The sequence below is a fragment of the Megalops cyprinoides genome, chromosome 2 (genome assembly GCF_013368585.1).
Source record: "Megalops cyprinoides isolate fMegCyp1 chromosome 2, fMegCyp1.pri, whole genome shotgun sequence".
NCBI classification, from domain to species: Eukaryota; Metazoa; Chordata; class Actinopteri; order Elopiformes; family Megalopidae; genus Megalops; species Megalops cyprinoides.
The window spans coordinates 5,588,870-5,608,090 of record NC_050584.1 but is presented as its reverse complement, the minus strand read 5'-3'; the positions used below and the strand labels follow the sequence as shown (position 1 = coordinate 5,608,090).

General features: G+C 46.4%; 1 protein-coding gene across 4 annotated transcripts in view; it reads right to left on the bottom strand.

Annotated features, from left to right (window-relative positions):
* Positions 1–19,221, bottom strand: part of LOC118772608 (protein scribble homolog) — a 118,911-nt gene that overhangs the window by 3,172 nt on the left and 96,518 nt on the right. The window contains exons 30-42 of one of the 4 annotated variants that reach the window (XM_036521097.1): positions 16,289–16,360; positions 14,997–15,044; positions 14,508–14,633; positions 13,110–13,160; positions 9,395–9,554; positions 9,039–9,255; positions 8,674–8,763; positions 8,143–8,325; positions 7,096–7,224; positions 6,228–6,367; positions 6,028–6,065; positions 4,553–4,627; positions 1,336–1,390 (exon numbers count right to left, since the gene is read on the bottom strand). In XM_036521097.1, the coding sequence (XP_036376990.1) occupies positions 1,336–1,390; positions 4,553–4,627; positions 6,028–6,065; positions 6,228–6,367; positions 7,096–7,224; positions 8,143–8,325; positions 8,674–8,763; positions 9,039–9,255; positions 9,395–9,554; positions 13,110–13,160; positions 14,508–14,633; positions 14,997–15,044; positions 16,289–16,360 (1,384 nt within the window). Of the gene's footprint in view, positions 1–1,335; positions 1,391–4,552; positions 4,628–6,027; positions 6,066–6,227; positions 6,368–7,095; positions 7,225–8,142; positions 8,326–8,673; positions 8,764–9,038; positions 9,256–9,394; positions 9,555–13,109; positions 13,161–13,617; positions 13,732–14,460; positions 14,634–14,996; positions 15,045–16,288; positions 16,361–19,221 lie in introns of those variants that run through there. The other 3 variants (XM_036521099.1, XM_036521100.1, XM_036521101.1) reach the window with 3 other exon arrangements.

The window sequence follows — 19,221 nt, the reverse complement described above, 5'->3', positions numbered from 1 at the left end:
TGTGCAGGTCATGAGATTCCACCTCTCTCATGACAGACACGCTTATGGCAAAGGCAGCATATCTATGTGTTAAAAAGCCCATCACTTGCTGCAATGTCATGGTGTGTGCTATCAAACCGTACCAGAAACGTGGCATTCCCAGAGCACTCACCACATCAAAAAACAGTCATGAGTGGTAGTATAGTGACAGTGACAGTATTTTTCTCTGCTGTCACTGTTATCCTAGCTGATTCAATGATTTGCATGTGGGAACCATTCAGCTGGTTTCCCTGGGAAAGATAAAACACATTGTGATACTCATGGGATGAAGCGACGTGTGGGGTTTACAGTTGCTCTAAGGATGCCACTGACAAGAGAGCTTAGATGGAGGAAAAGGACCATCAGCCTCTTGGGAACCTCAAGAAAAAACTCCCTGTTACCCAGGGGGCTGATGGGATTCAGTTGATTAGTGCATTGAAGCAACCTGCAAGGAAAGCCCCCGGAATCAATACCAGCAGGTACACGTCTTTTCTAACAAGGCATTTCTACAGAAAACACAGCACACAACATGCACTTGTTTTTTTCTGTGGCATTCCTGATTTGACCCGATTTGAAATCATATAGGCTCTTGATCTACTAGACAGAGTGAGTATCTTATCCCAGTGAACCCTTGTACACGTTTGATAGGCTCATATGTTTAATCTTGCTTTAATATTCACTTTGACTTGCCTTAATATTCAAACCCAGCCACTCCCCCACCCCCATCCCAGCCCCCAAGTGTCAGTCAAACTCTAAAAAGTTGCATCAAGGACAAGCTCTGTAACCTAATTATGAGCTCGTTCTGAAGACCTGATTGTATCAAGTCTTTCAACACAACGACGTTATGGTGAAGTGTACTCAGTGCTCCGAGTGAAACTTCCTCACACCATGCCACACAGTTACACACACAGAGAAGCAGAGACAGAAAAAGAGGGGGAAGGAGATGATCATGCTTGTCATTTTTCACACGCTAACACTCAGGTCCTACCAATATCTGACTGCCATTTATCCCAGGAAGTCACCTGAACAAGAAGGACAGTCACAGGGTGATCATATTAGTATGAAGGACAAACAAAACATACTCCTACGGTTTGTACCCTCCAATGTCCTACAGTGAATGCACAGAGGCACTGCATACAAGAGCTGCTACTTCCATATCCCCCATGTATACATTAATCTATGTTTCTTTTACGCAGAGGGGCTGACTAAGATGTCCAGATCTTCTGGGACCACAATTCAAAAACAGATCACAACAGCTCCACATGGTTATTGTGAAGTCGCTCTCACACTAGTTCTGAGGCGGGTGTGAGGACTCACCTGGGTTGCTGGAACTGTCATCGATGAACTGAATGTTGTCTGCTGCATCAGGGGACTGCAAGAGAACAGGATGGCGTGAGAGAGGAAGAGAGAAGCGAAATGGCAGGAGGAGGTGGCTGAACCTTGCCAGTGGACCACCTTCACCATGTAGCCAGAGTGCAGAGGAGCGGACGGAGGGAGGGGTGGGGGGTACAACAGCCTCATGCCGTCTACGATAAGGTCCATTGCTGGGCAGATCCTGTGCTTTCTGTATGGTTTCCTAACAGCTGCCCACTCTGTTGCATCTTCCTATCCACATCATGTAATTTAAGATGCCTAAACAATGCACAGATGAGGCATACAATGGTAACCTTCCTACTCAGCATGGACATGGCATGCATGTACATGCGTCTATGTAGTGTAGATGCAATGACATGGCAACTTCTTTCTTAAGCTCGCCTTATAATGCCTGAAAAGCGTGATCTATAATAACATGCGCAACCTTTTGACAGGAAGTCACCCAAAATGATAAAAATGAGATTAGATACTTGTAAAAAAGCAAAGGCTACTGGCATGGTTCAATCACAAACTCAAAATAAAACAGTCCTCTCAGAGCTTTGAGTGGGTCAATGGTCCATTAACTAGTGCGAAAAACTGCTCTTTCTCTTTAACCATTGATTTTACACCAGTAGGGCTCCTTTCATGTCCTGACCACCTCACCCTACCCCTGCTGGCCTAACCCCTTTGCAGCATGGCCACATGTGATGAGGGCTCACCAGGTCCTGTGTAACCCCCCCACCCCCCCACTGCCTCCCAAAGGGTGTTCCCAAGCACAGTACCCCAGATCCATCTCAGCATTTTGCACATAAAGGTTTGGTGTTAGGATTTTTCTGGGTTAGCTGATCCTGGATCACTGCTTAGTGGTGCCATCAGGTTACAGCCTAGCCTTGCTGACCAGTGCTGTGTCAGGCTTGCCTCCTCCAGCCGGCCTTAAGTACGTTTAGTGACAACCGCAAACTTAGCTGAGACAGGTACACGTGATCCACTCCTATTTCAGGGAGGAGCATTGCATCAGTAGCCAGTCAAACAAGCCTTGAATTTCAATAAGAAATAACTAGTGCAGACATCAAATGGGTGAACCACCCTCTGGTTTTGATTTTGCTCATATATTCTGGCTTTGCTTTTGTTCATATATTCTCTCAGATGACAGCAGGGTTGTCGCTGAATGTGTAATCAGGCCTGACACGTCTTGTAAGCAAGGTTACACAGCCATGGCAAAAATATCAGCCGTCCTTTCAGCACTGAGACAGAACAACAGCGGGCACGTTCCCATGTACATCAGAGGTTCCAAACACCCACCGCACACACTGCCAAACATCACCGTTCACAATACACATCACAGACACCCCCCCCCCCCACCTACTACCCTGACGCACATGCAGGCCAGCGAGCAAGGATGCCCAACGCAAAGCATGCTTCATCTACAGGCTGCATGTAATGACATTCTGAGGGAACTCGCCACTGTAGTTTATGAAACCTGGTGAAGGGCAGAATCCAAGACCCATTCCCTGGAGCACCCACGTGCTCCTTACCCAGTCTGTCCAAACTTCAAAACCTAGAAGCTGTAGCTTCACTTCCACCCCTCACATGCACTCCTCAAAGGTTGTAGGATGTTAAGTCTACAAGACCTTTAGGACAAATGGAGTATATGGCCTATTTCTATAACAAATCCTTTTGAGGGTTCAAATCCTTTCACCTGTCCCTGTACATCTTCTGATTCTCAGTTAATATAGTTCGCCCTGGGGGCAATACTGATTTGCTACCCCTAAGATGCATGGAGGGTACAACCACCATGTAATGCATGACTCAATCCCACACTTAAACACAGTACACAAACACACTGTGGTCATCACACTCAAAGGTCCACCAAATAGCAGAAGATCAGCTTCCACATGGCACTTCTGCTATTCCCTGTGATAGGTTTCCCACTGAGGAGGGGTTAAACAAATGTGCATGCATCAGTAATGGAATATCCCAGTGGCCCAGTGAAGCTTGCCCCTGCCAGTCTAACTCAAATCAGCAAATCATTTACTCAAGAAAGCATGCATTGGTGCTCTACTTCCAATGTGCCTGCTACAAATTGTTTGTGCTCGCTAGCCAAGCACACTGTACAATGTCTAAATTTCCCTACCAATACCTGCTGAGAAAATAAATTAACAAATAAATTCCATGTCTTTGTGATTATGAAAAGTGCTTCATCAGTGTAATCTATTACTATTATTAAATAAAGGAGGTTCTGAAAGCATGTTTGAGACGGATCTTTCAGTCTGGAATAAAGTCATTTAATTTCAACACATCGACAAGAGACACAGCAACACACACTGACAAGTCATGACCTTCCAATGGACTTCAACCCAGTGGAGTTTAAGGGTTAAAGACAGACAGAACAGCAGACAACAGGCCAGCAACCAAAACTGAACAACATTCTTTCTCCTGATCTCATATCTTAATGAGCATGGAGTAAGACCCTTATAATGACTGCAGGGAGAGTGGCTGGGAGGGGTGAACCTGGGGAAGGTATCCCAGAATCTGACTGGTTAGAAGATCAAGCCCTGGGAGGAAGCCTGGTCTGGAGCTTGATTGGTGCGTGACGATGTTAGACACTTGAACGAGCGGCAGCGCAATTGTAAGCGTGGATGGAGAGCATTGAGTGGGATGGATATGGATGAGGCCGTGGGGTGAGGGAAGGTTATAATGAACTCAAAGATTTTAATTCAGGCCTAAGGTCTGGCATAGGAGATCACAGAACAAAAAGGCCTGGGCTGATTGCAGGAGCAGATGCGAAAATAAAATTATGACATGGCTAGAAACGAAAGTGAATCTTTGCAGGATATGCAGCTGCTCACTTCCTGCTGTAACAGAAAACAAAAAGGGAGAAACTGATTTTGCAAGGCTACGGAGGAAAAACTAGAGAACCATTCACAGACAACTGGCTTGTGAAGGACTAGGAACCTAGAGCCAAGATGGAAGCCACTCTACCAATTTGTCTTCCTTAGCAGCCAATGTGGCATATTCTAATACTGTCGCACTACAGCTTGCCACTGTCCAGACACACGGGGGCCTGTGAAGGAGACAATCATTTGGTGGGTGGGGGGTGGAGTGGGGGATTGCGGCAGGCAACGCAGGAAGGGCCGGGGAGAAGGTGCTGCACGCTGGGAGCTACACATGCGAGTGATACCTGGATGTCGTATACGGGTTTGGAAGAAGGGATTGCAGCAAACTGTCGGTAGTCAAACTTCTTTTCCGACAGGGACTAGAGGAAGGGGAGAGAGGGAGGGGAGAGAGGGAGGAGGAAGAGGTGGTGGAATGATGACCCACTCATGGAGATGGAGCAGTGTGAGGACGGGGTGGGTCCCGTCCCCGTCCCGGCTGGGGATGCACTTTCGGGAGCCGATGTCATTGCCTCTGCCTCATGTCTTACATGCATCTTCAACTGTCTGAATATCATTGCTTTTGTAGGGAGGATGAAAAGATACCTCAATTTTTAACTTTTTTGCAAGAGGTAAATTTCAGACTATAGAGTATAAAAGTTTAATCCAATTGTTACTTTTCATATCAGATCAGATCAGTGTATAAATAACTATAATATGTAAATAAAATATGTGCTGTATAAATGCTTTTGTTTCTATGCAAAAGGTGTGACAGTTTATAGTGAGGAGCTGTGGACACAAACACTCCTGTTTCCTGAGAGAGAAAGCGTCTCAGTTTATGCTCAAAACAGTTTATGCATATAAGAGCTAAGAGAAACAGTGGGTGTTGGAGGTGCTAGCTGGAAGGAGGCAGACGATGTGAAAGGAATGCAGGGATGGCTGGTGGTGAGGTCAGGTGAGGGCTGGCAGCAGCTCTTCCCATGACAACACTGAGGCTGATGGAAGAGGAGAGGATGGATTCCAAGACTAGAGCCGCTACTGATGCTACTAGGGCCAGTTCTGGCTTAGTTACACTTCTGCTGTTGGGAGAATCTCACTCTGCCAGATAAAAGATGCAAACCTACATAACATACTGTGCTGAGCACAAGAGGGGCAGTGAAGGGAAAGAAAGGAGGCAATTTTGACAAGGCGAGAGCCCTTGCCCTCCATTCTCAATCTATGGTTCAGCACCAATGACTGCCTACTGAAAAGGTCTATGAAAAAGGTTATGGAGAGGGCATGGATTGACAGAACTAGCAAAAACATAAAGATATGCTTTCTGAAGTGGCCCATGACAGCCTGCCTTTTGGAAATGATGAGGGGGTAAAATGATGAGGGGTAAAAAGGATGACTCCATGTTGTCCCTACTGCCTGCCATGGACACCAGTTTATAGCCAATCATGTTTACAAAACCACCCACAACCACTGGATTTCTTTTTCTATATTCTACCGCTATCTAGGGAGAAGGGCATGGCAGAGATGGGTGCTTCCTCTGTACAAAGTACTAAAGTTTGAGTCACTCTAACTGAAATAGAAGTTCCTGAAAGCAATTCTCAGCATGTGAACTGGACACATGACTTCGTTGCTGGGGGAGGAAATACATGGCAATTAACAACTTTATAACATCTTTACAGCCAAGATTCAATGCTAAGTTTGACCAGGTCCAACTCTGCACCTTATGGATCAAATCATGAAGCATCATAAAATATTTGATTTTCATCAAATCAAAAACATCGGTCCTTACCAGTCTGCCCGGTGAGGTTACACCTCGAAAGCTGGTATCTGTTGGGAGAAGAATCCAAGACAAAAAAAAAGGTTTCTTCCTTACCACATCAGCTCATCAGGTCCCACATCTCTTCACATTCAGCTGCCTTTCAACACAGGTCTTTTTAATCTGTTGCTGCTACAGTAGGACTTCGATGGAACAGCAATGTGATAACTAACCTTCCAAAGGAGTGGGAGAGGGTGTGGGGGCAGGTGAGGGTGACTCAGTCAGCTGGTCCAGGGTGCCACGCTTCTTGCCTTCCCGGGACTTTGCGATGACCATCTGGGCTTTCAGGGCATCTTGCTCCAGAGACTTCATCCTGAGGAAAACAGAGATTTACAGACCGTGTGAGGAGTGGAGTGCGGAGGGCCAATCAGAATGAGGCAGAGGAGGAGAGGGAATACTGTCAGAGAGGGACAGGTTGAGGGGAAAGGAAGCGAGAAGAATGGGGTTACTGTCAGAAAAAGGGGTGAGAGGGGATGGAGGGAAGAATGAGAGTGGTCCAAAAAGCAAGACGAGGAAGATAGCATGATAGAGAGGCAATGCACGAGCACGCGCAGTGTATTATAATTTCTTTACTTTTGCCGGATGACAATGACCAATTTTCATTCATATAATTTTATTTATTGATTTTTATCAATAAATAAAAAGTACAGTAAACAGAAAATTAGGGGATGAGGGATGTGGAGAGAGGTAAGATTCAGATGAACAGAGAAGAGCGAGGAAACTGACAGAGAAAATCGCTCAGAGATCAAGGGTCTGAGGAAGACCGACAGAGGACGAGAGAGAGAGGAAGGAGGACAGAGGGCCAAAGAGAAGGATGGAGGGCAAGAGAGGGAGGACAGGTGTGGGGACGGGGACAGAGGAGAGCTGCCGGAACATCGACAGACAGAGGCAGTGAGCGCGTGCACAGCAGCATAGTGGCATCGGCCTGACTGAGCAGCATTCGCAGTGGAGTGCACAGAAAACTCTCTCACCCCTCCCATGGCAAACCCCGCCCCACCACTCCCCCACGATGCAATGCCACAGGCGGGATAGAGGGCCGACCTGAGCTGGGCGGTGGCAGCGGGCTGAGGGGGTGCAGAGCTGCCCTGAGACGCCCTCACTCTGGACTGGTACAGCCTTTTAGCCAGGTCCTGCTCATACTGTCTAACATCCTCTTCCAGCCCATAGGGTCTGGCCCGGGCCAGGACGAGGGGAAGGAGGAGGAAAAGGAAGAGGAAGAGGAGGGGTGAAGCAGAAGATTAGGACAGAGGGGTGAGAAGGAGGACAAAACAGACAGACACAGAGACATACAGACAGACAAAGAGAGGATAACAGAGATGGGGGACAAACACTGAAACACACAAAAGAGTTCAGGGAAAATAAAGGAGAACCATCTACCAGACATGGAGAAAAATCAAACAGCGATCGGGGGAAGACCACACAAAGAGGGGTTCACTGACTACTGTCGTCATCCTCCTAAACCATGATTAGCTACACAATAAACCAATAAACCAAAGGTTAACCCATATATCGTGCTAACTGTTGCCTCTTTTGGACTGTAACAAAGACTCATAATGCCTGTTGCCTGTATTACACATCTTAACGGTTACACATACACTGGCATGCAACGCTATTTTGTGCTACATATGTTCTTTGCCTCTGTTGCATGGACATGCTGCTGAACCTTGTTGTCCTCTCTGATTTTAATTAAAGCCAGCTAATACAGAATGAAGTTACAGACAGAAACCTATGAATGGATTTAACACTTCCAGAGTTCTAGAGAGATGACGAGGTGAAACAGTGTTAGTATATCGCCCTTCCCCCGAAAATGGTTAGAACCCCACCGACACAACACCTACAGCAAAGGGAAAGGATGAATGGAAGCAACAACAGCAAACTACAGAGAAGGAGGGAGAGAGAGCGCAGGCTGGGACTGAAGAGGAGCTCCTTCTGTTCAGCACCCTGTCATTCTGGCACCCTCTTCCAACATGCTAACCCACTGTCCTTGTTGGCAGCGTCAGAACGCCTGTGCGCTGAGGGCCAGTCTGAGGGCCATGTGTTGGGTTACATGTCTGGGTGTAGACTACACCGCGTGCGTGCGGGTCCTACCGTGCTGCCCTCCACATGGCCCTCTTCTCGGCCTCCAGCGCCCGCCTCTCGGCAGGGGACAGCTCGCTGTCCGCGGCCACCGCCAGCTCCGGGCTCTGCATGCGCAGCCTCTCCTGGTGCCGCCGCTCTGCCTTGGCCGTGCGAACGGGGGCGCCAGGTTCACCGGGGTACGCTGGGTTCAGCCTGCAGGGGACACCAGCACAAGCTTGAATCTAAACCCATGAGAGCCTGTGATTTTATAGCTTTGATTGGCATGCTCGCAGGCCCCGGTATTTCTCAATCTGTTTTTCGTCAAACTGCTCTGCTTCAGTTGTTTGTCCAGCCACATGGCTTACATACTGACTGGGACTGTTCTGACTGTGGAGAGAGTATGCATAAAATCAAAATGATAAAAAACAGGGAACATGTTTATTTGTGCTGCAGCTGTTCTTATATTGCTCTTGATATCCAAGCTGATGTTGTGGTGCAACATGTATGAATACAAAGAGTGACAACAATCATCACATGGAAGATAATACCATGTGTAATTACCCAGTTATGGAGCTAGGCCTGTGCTCCATCCTCAAGCTGTCCTCCAAGGAGTTCCTTTGGGAGTCTCCCTCCCCATCCATAGAGGAAGGCCTGAACACATACACACAAACACACACAAACACAAACACACACACACACACACACACACACACACACACACACACACACACACACACACACACACACACACACACAGCTTGAAACCAGCACTTTCTATCTGCCAGTGCAACTGTTAGTGAGTTATGACTGTACTGTAAATAACTGTACTACTATATGTAAAATTGCAACTCATTATAACAACAAAAACCCTCATCAGTCTGACTGAATTATTCCCTTGAGGTAAAGAGAGAGAGAAGCAGCAGTACCCTGAATTGGGGGGTGTGGCACAGTAGCTGGGAGATGAGGCACACTGTCTGACAGAGGTGGCACCGTGGCTTCCCACACTTTCGATTTTATACTCTACGCCATCCAGCACCACCTTGCCGTGGGCCTTCATCTCCGCCATCTGCTTGGCAAGGTCCTCCTCTTCTTCCTCCTCCTCATCCAGCAGGAAGTCCCGTGCACGTAGGTCAATCCTCCGCGCTACAGTTCGCAAGTGACAGACAGGTGGACAGAGAAGGCAGCAATTCAAATGGTGTTTCCAGAGCAAGACACAGAAAAATATGCTGGTACACCAAACACCCTTGCAGATGAGATAAGAGCAGCAAGACTGTGCACCAACCTTCCTCCTCCCTCATCTTCTTCAGATCGTCCTCTCCAACCAGTGAGACCCTGGGTTTGGGCTTACTGTCCGGCGTCTGCTGCTTCACGTCGATCTCGAAGTACTTCTGCCGGTCTCTGAAGGAGCGCTGCTCTGGACTGTCGCTGCTGGCTGTGGGGGTCTGAGTGACATGAAACATGGATTACGTTTGTGTTCATGGTTGATCGAAGCCAAAATGAGAAAACTCCAGCTTCCACGAAATACCTGAGACAAATTCCAAAGTAAAGCCATATTTCCCATGGCAGAAAATGACAAATTAACTGAGCAGCTGATTTAATTTAAATACTGCCAGTGACAGCCAAGGTATAAGAAATGTTACATTTTGGTATGGACAAACTAACTTTGGCTATTTCACGCTTTTTTGGGATTTGTATTTACAATAATTGAATTTGGCATTTTTTTTTTGAAGTGACATTTTTACTATATATACTACCAAAACCTAGCTAAAAAGCACCAAGACGGTGATGAATGACTCAGAGGAAGTGAAAGAACATGATCATGCTTCAGTGACCAGATTCTGAACAAAAAAACGTGAGTTTGCATGTCATTTTTCATACAATATAGTCCACGTGTTGGTACTGAGAACCCAACTGAAGATCCACCACCAGGCAGAATAAATCTAATACACCTTTATGATTCCATGGAAGGGAAGGGGAAGGTAGAATGTAAGAGAAGAATTAACCTGCAGCACAACACCCTGAACCTCTGCCACCAACGCACCACTGCTGCCTTGCAGGCCGTGACGCCAGCACTACCAGAGAAAAGCGGCCGTCAGCCATATCACGTGCTTAAGGGCAGGAAGGATACCATCCTGACCTGGGGTCGCGTTAACTGAATATCTTCCGTCATTGACTTCATTTTTTTAACAATGTCGGAAAAATCTGAAGGCCGTCTGTCATTTTGACAGATTAGAACACTGAGGGCAATCTACCGTAACTTTAAGTAATTCACACCCCTGTCCAGTTGGTGGCGAGTGTGCATACTAATTAGCTATTGTCTAGTCTCGTCTTTGATCTCACGCGCATGACCTCATTGTCTAGCTGGCTTTAGCCATCGCATTGGTAGGCTATATCGCTACATACCATTGCAAAATGTCACGGCAGCTGAGTGTCCGAAGTTTCTTTAAAAAGCCCAATAATTGTGATGGCATTGATAAACAAGTTGAAAAAGACGGACTGATGCGGTAGAGGATGAAGGACAAGCAAGTAATACTGATAACGTTTATCAGCCAGCGGCAGCTAATGTTACAGGGCAAGCAAGTGGCAGCAAGGAGGTCAAGAGGGAGTACCGGGTTCATGGGAGCAGTGTTCACGTGTTCACGTGGCTGAGGAGGGAAGATTAGGGTTGGGTATTGTTTGGGGTTTTTCCGATACTGGTGCTAAAGCGATACTTTTAAAAATGGTTCTGGTGCATAAACGGTGCCTGTTCGGTCACACCGTTGTGATCAGCCGTTTAGCGCGTATGCTAAAACCAGCGATTAGAACATGAGATTGGAAAAATTCTAGCTAATTCTAGCTTTGAGGAAACAGCAATTTAACATTAACAAATGTAGCAAATGCAGTAGTGAAAACTATGAGAAGCTTAATAACGCTAATGAAAACATAACGCACCATATAACTTAACACGTGCGCTACATAGCATAAAATAAGTTACGTGTGAGGGCCGTTAAGGGTTTTTAAAAAAAAAGCACAAAACGACGGTCGACGACATTAACAACAGCCTTTTTATTGCTAAGGCAAAATTGAACTTGAAATTGAAAAATATATTAACTGTTAACAGCTTAAAGTGTACTTGAATATATAAATATAAATAAATACAAAACACTTTACATAACAAATTTACATAATAAATAAGACCTAACCCAACTACAATAATTTAACACCAAATAATAGTACTGTAACGTCTGTTTCGGAGCACCAGACGGCAAATATTTCAATCGACAGCGCTCAGGCATTTAAGTGGCACTGAAATGAGGGACCAAAATCTGCGTTGTGATTCGGTCCGGTAGATACCGGACATATAGGAACCAGTGCCAATATCGGTACCTAACCCGTGTGGTGTTGACATGAAAAGTGACCGCACGGTCAAAATTAAATGCCATTAAATATGTCTCTCAAAATGACAGACAATGAGAAAGTCTAACGCAACCTCTGATCCTGACTAGTGCATTGTGGGCACCTGCATCTCCACGGAGGGCCAGGAGAGGCATGGCACGGTGGCCAGGCTCATTGTAGTGAAGGGCGAGAGCAGTCACCCCACCCGGCCTCGAACCCGGGTCTACGGGGTACCAAACTGCAACTTTGACCATGACGCCAAAGAGCCAGGCTCATTGGTATGGCAGTCAGAGCGCATACTCAACAGTAGTGATGGCACTCCGTCACACTGCCCTCCCCTTCGGGAAGCACGCCCATGCGCTTCACGCACCATGGCGTCCCTCACGCATTCCCCTGCCGTACTTCTCCCATCCCAGGGTGCCCCACTCACCAGTGCTTCACCCATCTCTGGGGTCCCTCATACCGTGCTTCACCCATCTCTGGGGTCCCTCACACTGGGGTCAACCTAATCTGGGGGGTCCCTCATACGGCTCACACACTGGGCAAACATGCGACTTTCACCGCAACACCAAAGAGCCAGGCTCATTGGTGTCGCGGTCAAAGTCGCGTGGACCCGGGTTTGAGGCCGGGTGGGGTGACTGCTCTTGCCCTTTGCTACACTCATGTACTTACGGTGATCGGAGGAGAGGGGTGAGCGAGGGGAGAGGGGGGCTGTGACGTCCCCTCCTCCCCTGTTGCCTTCCCCCCGATCCACAAACACCTCATTCTCCATCTCAGGCTGGAAGACCCACAAAAGTGGTGACTTGGGTGCCCACCCACCAAAAATACAACGCTATCCATTGCATCTAATCATTCTGCTCTTATACTTGATAACACCCTTCATAAAGATCTGTCTACAGATCTGTCTATAAATCTCTGCTTGGTCATCCCAAATTAAACAGCAATTTATGAGTGTACAGTTTTAAGTCTCTATTACATCAAGCTGATTAGTCCTGATGCCCTACACCCAATGTACAATTCTATGTATTTGGAAATGAACACTATGACAGGCCTGGTATTCTGTAGATTCCTGAGCACTTGTTGTGCATCCCTGAGCCAATCAAGGATGTGATGGACATGTGGTAACAATGCCATCTATATTGAGTGGAGGGTACAACTCGAAGTCGTGAGTTTGACACTCTATTTGTTTTGTAACAAAAAAAGACAAATATTAGGATTGATGAGAAGGTTCTTGGACCAGATTGTGGAAAGCCAATTTTATACAACATAACATAAAAACAGATATTCAATCTGAACTGCAAATACCAGTGCTTCGCTGGAGATGATTAGTGGTAGTCACGTCTGTCTTTGTCTGCTATTAAAAAAATGAAAAGATGCAATCATGAACTGATTTTAAAAATGCTTTGGAGGTGCGTTCATTTTGTTCTCCTTTTCTGAATGTATAAATTGGGCAGTTTGCCTGAATTCCAGTGGTCAACTTGTTGTAACAGATCCCTAACAAACAATCCTCACGGATCATCAAGACAATATATGACTATATTCCTGACCCATCAGTGGACACTTGTCCTTTGACTCCAGAGCACATATAATGTTTCACAGGTAGGAACTGTTGGGAGACTCACCTCTGGCGAGGGCTGCTTGGGTCGGATGTTGTTTGCTTGGCTAAAAGGCTCCTACAGACAGACATAGAGAGGGAGAATCAAAACAAGTCAAAGAGAGAGCAAAGCAGCAAAGCAGGATGACTGTTCAACACACCCGTGGCTGAGAAAAGGGGAACAGCAGGCTAAAAGCAGGATCTACCTTTCACATGGGAATGTATATGGGGTAGGACAGGGCATCAGCAACGTACAACATTCTAAACAAGGCTGGGACATTGAGTATGTTAAAGCAAAGCGGGGGACAACAGTGACACATTCCCTTCCGCTGACCTATAGTGGGATGGTTTGAATCACTTCACTCTAATTTCACTCCATGCATGACAAGCCAAATCCTCTGGCTCACAGAAATAACAGAGTTACAGAGTTAACTTCTTTAACAAGACACTGTGGGATAAGAGTGCAGCCAATGGGGTGAGCATGCTTCCAGCCAGGTGACCTGGGTGGCGTGCATTAGTGTCACTGTCTCGCCTACCTGCTGAGACTCCAGCACGGCCAGTGAGTGGGGCACGGCCGCAAAGGCCTTGTACGCCTGCTTAATATTGGTGGGAAACTCGTCTGGTAAGAGGGGGGAGGGAACATGAGGCTGCTGGGGGCGGGTCATGGGGCAGAGAGCGGAGAGAAAAAAAACAGAAGAGGAGGAGGGACAGAGGGAGTGAGAGGACAACCAGAACAAGGACAGGACTGAAAGGATACACACAGCAAGGCAAAGCAGGGAGAGAAGGGGGAGCACGCTGCGACCTTACTAACGAGATCATGAAAGAAAGACACAGGGGGACTAGGGACTACACTGAAAAGTGGATTTTAAGCTTAGTTTAAAAAGTGCTTGAAGTAAGTACCTCATTAAGTTTACTGCCCTTGAGCCCTGTGCCCTTACCAGATGGTAAAATAATCATACAGGGAAAAACAGAGCACCTTCTAACACTATGGACAAAAACAACACATTGGAAAAATGCCCAAATTTAAAATCAAACCAATGTTTAGCAAAGCTAAAAAAAATTGAATAAAAGGTGCTCTATCTTGGTTGTGGTGGATATCTTTGAATCTGGAGTGTGAAAACCCCTCTTTAACAGACCTGTATTTCCTAAATCCCCCTGAATTTTTGGTCATCAGTAAAGCTACATTGTGGTGGCAAAGATGGGCATAAAAGTACACCCTTACATGTGCAAACACACTTTGGTGGTTCCAATTCAATATTTTTAAAACATCCAGCTTTGGAATATACTGTCTGCCCATGAGCACTGCTTACATTAACAATCGGTATCGAGTATGATCACAATGCAGATGGTAACAGTGGGCATGACTATAGATGTATTACCTGCTGCTATTTGACTCTTCACTATATGTGTTTGTGAGGGTTCTTACAGAGGTTTGAGAGTTGATGGGGGAGGGGCCATGCTGGAAGGGGGTGGGGCTGCTGCAGTCATCTTGAGTGACTGGTGAGCTATTCTGCCACAGACGAGACGCAGGCTGGATCACACCTGGTTTAGTCTTCAGGAAAGATGGACACAGAGTGTTAGAACAACAACATCAACAAGAACAACAATATCCTGAAAAAAATTTTCCTCTGATCCCATTTACTGGCATTGATAGACAGACTAGTGAACAAATATGTTAATTTGGATCTGAGTTTGATATACGGACTACGGACAAGCACAATTGTCCCATTAACCATCACAGACAAAAACACAACCTGTTTTCACTCAACACTCAAAAGTCGACCTACAAAGACTTGAATCCTGAATGTAATCCAGTAGAGCATGAAGTTTGTACTCGACAAATAAAAAGAAACACTGCAGCTCTGGAGGTACAGCGTGACCTGGTCAACAGTCAAGAGAATTCCTGGTTACTCACTGATGTGCTCTCTTTGGGGGCCACACTGGAGGTGAAATTAATGCTTGCCTGAAATAAAAGTAACATGGGTTTGACTTGATGGCGTAAACAAGGAGGGTCACTGACATAAGGTGCACACACACTCAAAGTTATGGACCCAGTCCACATGCAGAGAAAGCTATGCATCAATCCTGTACAGGCACACAACAGTCATGAAAACGGTTTTAAACCTACCCTCGGCAGCATTCAGGCGAAGTGTTTAGGATACAAGTTTAGCATGACTAAATAAAATACCAAACTGACACATAAATAACTGATAATGTTAAGTGGGCAACCTGGATTAGTCTCAATTGCATGGAAGCGGTCTTGAGCGTTGGCATGTAAGGTTCCCAACTTGAATATTGCTGTACAGGTGCATCTAATATTGCACTTAACACACATAAAACAGCTGTTGCACTGTGGTCCTTACTTAGTCAAAGGTTACGTGGTTCTTGATGATGCTTACTGTAGCCCCCAGGGGCCCATACTCCTCGAACAGTGACTGCACCAATGGTATTAAGGTATTAACCAAGGTATTAACTGCTGTTCCTATACCAGGTAAGGTACATGCATTTCAGCCTTGCCAGGGTCCACTGGAAGGCTCAGAGGTGGCATGGATCACTATGTGCACTGGTATCTTCATACAACACTTGCAGCAATGTGCTAACAAATGTCAGGTCAGGCCAGGCAGGGCCCAGGGCCCACTTACAAATCGCGTCTCCCTTCCGAGGGCCAGAGGGGCCGGGGAGGGGGAGGGATGGGGAAGCTGGCAGAGTATCAGAAGGATACGGAGAAATCAAACCAGGAAGGGGATTGGCTAAAACTAAAATTTTCTGCTGTGCTAACCTGAGCCATAGGATGTAACCAATATGAAGCTGTACAGTTTGTGTAAGGCCCTGCAGACACATGCTGAAGTTGTACTTGTAAGTGCTTCTCTTTGGGTCTGGTGTGTGCTGGTGGTGGATTGCCCATCTACTCTTAAATATGTTTTCACTGCATAGAGATTAGACTTCTGGGAAGTGATGGATCAAAGAACAAAATTCAAATGAACCAATCCAATCGTTGTAGTTTACATCACATTTAGCAGACGCTCCTGTCCAGAGCGACTTCCAATGTGCAATAAGGACATGTAAATGAATCAACGTGCAAGTGAAATGCGATATCCCCGTGATTATGAGAACGAAAAAACTACAAAACTACAAAAAACTACAATATAGAAAAAATTGCACAATGTGTATGAAATGTAATGCTGAGGGGTCATGGTATGTACTCACCGGCTGGGAGCTGGGGGAGTGCTGAGCTTCTCTGCTGGGGCTCCTCAGCCCCTGGCTCTCAGAGGATGGAGCCTGTACACAGCACACACAGACACAAACTGAGCACCACACAACCCAACAGCCCACAGCCACACCCTCCGAGAGACCTTCCAGAAACCTGAGGACCTTTCCGGAGCTGATCTCATCCACTTTTGTTAGTCTGGAGCACAACCCACACTGATTTTCCATGGAGTGAACATTAATTAACAGAAGTGACAGAAAGGACTCAATTGTTACTGGCTTTCTCTAGATTCACCACATTTTCCATTTGTTTCCTGACTCAGAAACCATACAGGGACTGCAGCACCTGGGTGAGCAGAGAAAAGAATGGGCTCAAAGACACAATCCCATCTGTTTGATTGAAATGAGCATTCATGTGCAGCCGTGCACATGCCGTGAGTGGCATCTCCTGGTTGCTGGGGCATCGCACTCTCCACACAGATGAGTGTTATAAACACAGGAAACCCATGGCAACAATGTACATAGATCTTCCAAACTGTATTGAATTCCCTCAAGCAAAGGCTAAAATAACATGGCTAGAATGTACGTACATGATAATGACACCAACATTGCATGTACTGTTTATTCATCTACCTGTTAAGGGCATAACTGAGCTCCTAAGAACTTGTAAAACTGTCACTTGAACATCAGAACCACTCCATGGTCCTCAAATCAGATCAGTTCATGTGTGTTTGTTGGTGTTGCAAATGGTCAGTTCTAGATCCCAGGAGGTGCTTGCTGGTTTTCTAAAAATCACAGATATTCAGTAAAGATGATGAATTTCAAGTCTTCCTATCTTTTGGGACAGCTGTACCGTCAGCATGCATTGCCAGCAGATTCCACTGTCCTAACTACATGCACTGCCCACAGTGGCTCCTAGTCCCATTTGGCCAATCAGACAGCATGTTAGGTTTCCAGGAACGTTTGGTGAAACAGAGCTGTATCGCAATCTGTGTAAAGAAAACACACAAGCTCTCGCGGAAACAATCCACAAACAGAGCTGCCCACAGTTGAATGACAGTAGAATAGACTGTGAGGACCCAATACATCCCAGCTGGCTAAACATATAATTGTGATTTTAAACTACAATATTAAATAATTCATCACAACTAAACCAAAGTTTAATGTGCAGTAAACATGAATGTTATCAAAACAAAGCAAAACATGACATTCAAATAACACTTCTATGTTAATATACATTCCAGAGAAACTCCCAAGTGCTTTTAAGCTTTTTTAATCACACACTGTTAATGTTAAGATTACATGCCTGACATGATGGGCCAGCAGTGATGATGTCACACTTGGCACAACTGTTTGTTTCTTTGCACTACCGCACAGGGTAGAGCAGTTAAAAAGCATAAGACGTGATTCAAGTTAATATACAAGGGCAGCAAATATACACATTGATACACAGGTGATAGCATCCCATATATGTTTGCTGTATTAGGGCATGGGGAGAAAACCTGAGCATTCTCACACACCATGCTGCCTAAAGGCACATAATGGGCACACCAAGACTGCTTGCCTTGCTGTGCAGCCAGGTCTGGAGCTGGCCCTGCCTGCCGTAGCCCGTCGGGGGCCCTGATAGGACGCGCTCCTCTGGGGGGCGGCCCTTCCCCTTACGATTGGCCACTAGGAAGGGGTTCTCTCTGAAGCAGATGGGCTGGGAGTCCACCAGGCACTCCTCCTCTTCCTCTTCCCCAGGGGACAGTACCTCCTGTCTGCCTACGGGCAGCGGGTGGGCTTCTTGCTTTGGACCAAGCGGCTCTTTAGGGGGAAGAGCAGCACTACTGGGGGCCTGATGATGGGACGGTCCTGAGACCGTGATGGGGGGAAGCTGGGAGACGTATGTGGACGGGGAGTCTGTGCAGGCCGCGGGGCAGGGCTGGGAGAGAGGGGGAGTGGCAGGGCCCCGTAGGCAGGGCTCTACACAGAACAGGCTTTGCACGGGTAACCCAGTGGGTGAGGGAGCTGCCAGCTCATAGCCAAGAGGCGTGAGAGGGGTGCTGCACTGCGGCTGCAAAGGGGCCTCCATGGGGGCGGCTTGTGCAACAGAGGGAAAGAACTGAGGGGCACCGAGAGAGAGAGAGGGAGCAAAAAGGAGATAAAGACTGAGTGAAAGATATGGATAAGGACACACAGAGAACAGAGACAGGAGGCAGAAGTTCTTCTCATTCTCAAATTTCCATTCAACAGAGCTACGGCATGGAGGTGTAATGACCTCCAGCAAAACCACAGGACACCATCATATGTAACATTAAACTACTTTTACCTGAAATACTACAAACCGCCCAGCTCTGAACTTCCTTATGGCGCACGACAAGAGGTATTACATACATGCAGAAAAGAACTATATGATCTTCATTTAGAGGAGAGCTTTAACTTCCTTGGCTGGATCACATGCATTAGTGCTGTGCTACAGACTGCAACCTCGATTCCTGCCATACCAATCCCTTTAATGAGCCGTCTTTCTAAGCAGTTCATGCAACCCACATTTGAACTGCTAATAACCCAAGCTCAGGATGCTCATGTACAGGAGGACACAGCTGGCTTTCCATGTCTCATTGTGGCACGTAGAATCACTCTAAACCTGGCCTGCTCTCTGTTCCAGCCCCACTGCTCCAAATCAGCACAAACAGCTGTAATTTTCAACCACAAGTGAGATGGAAATATTAAACTTACAATCAATCACATTTTCGTTGTGGCATACCTCCCAAACATCACTGTACAGTCTAATGGCATGTCAATATACAGTTAGCGTTGCCACAGATATTTCTGCCCACTACCAGTAAGTTCAGTGCTCATCTCAGACTGAACAAGGTCATTCTTTAGACCCTAAGCTACATAAACACAAGGTCAAAACTTCACAGATTTTGAGGACCAGCAGCACTGCC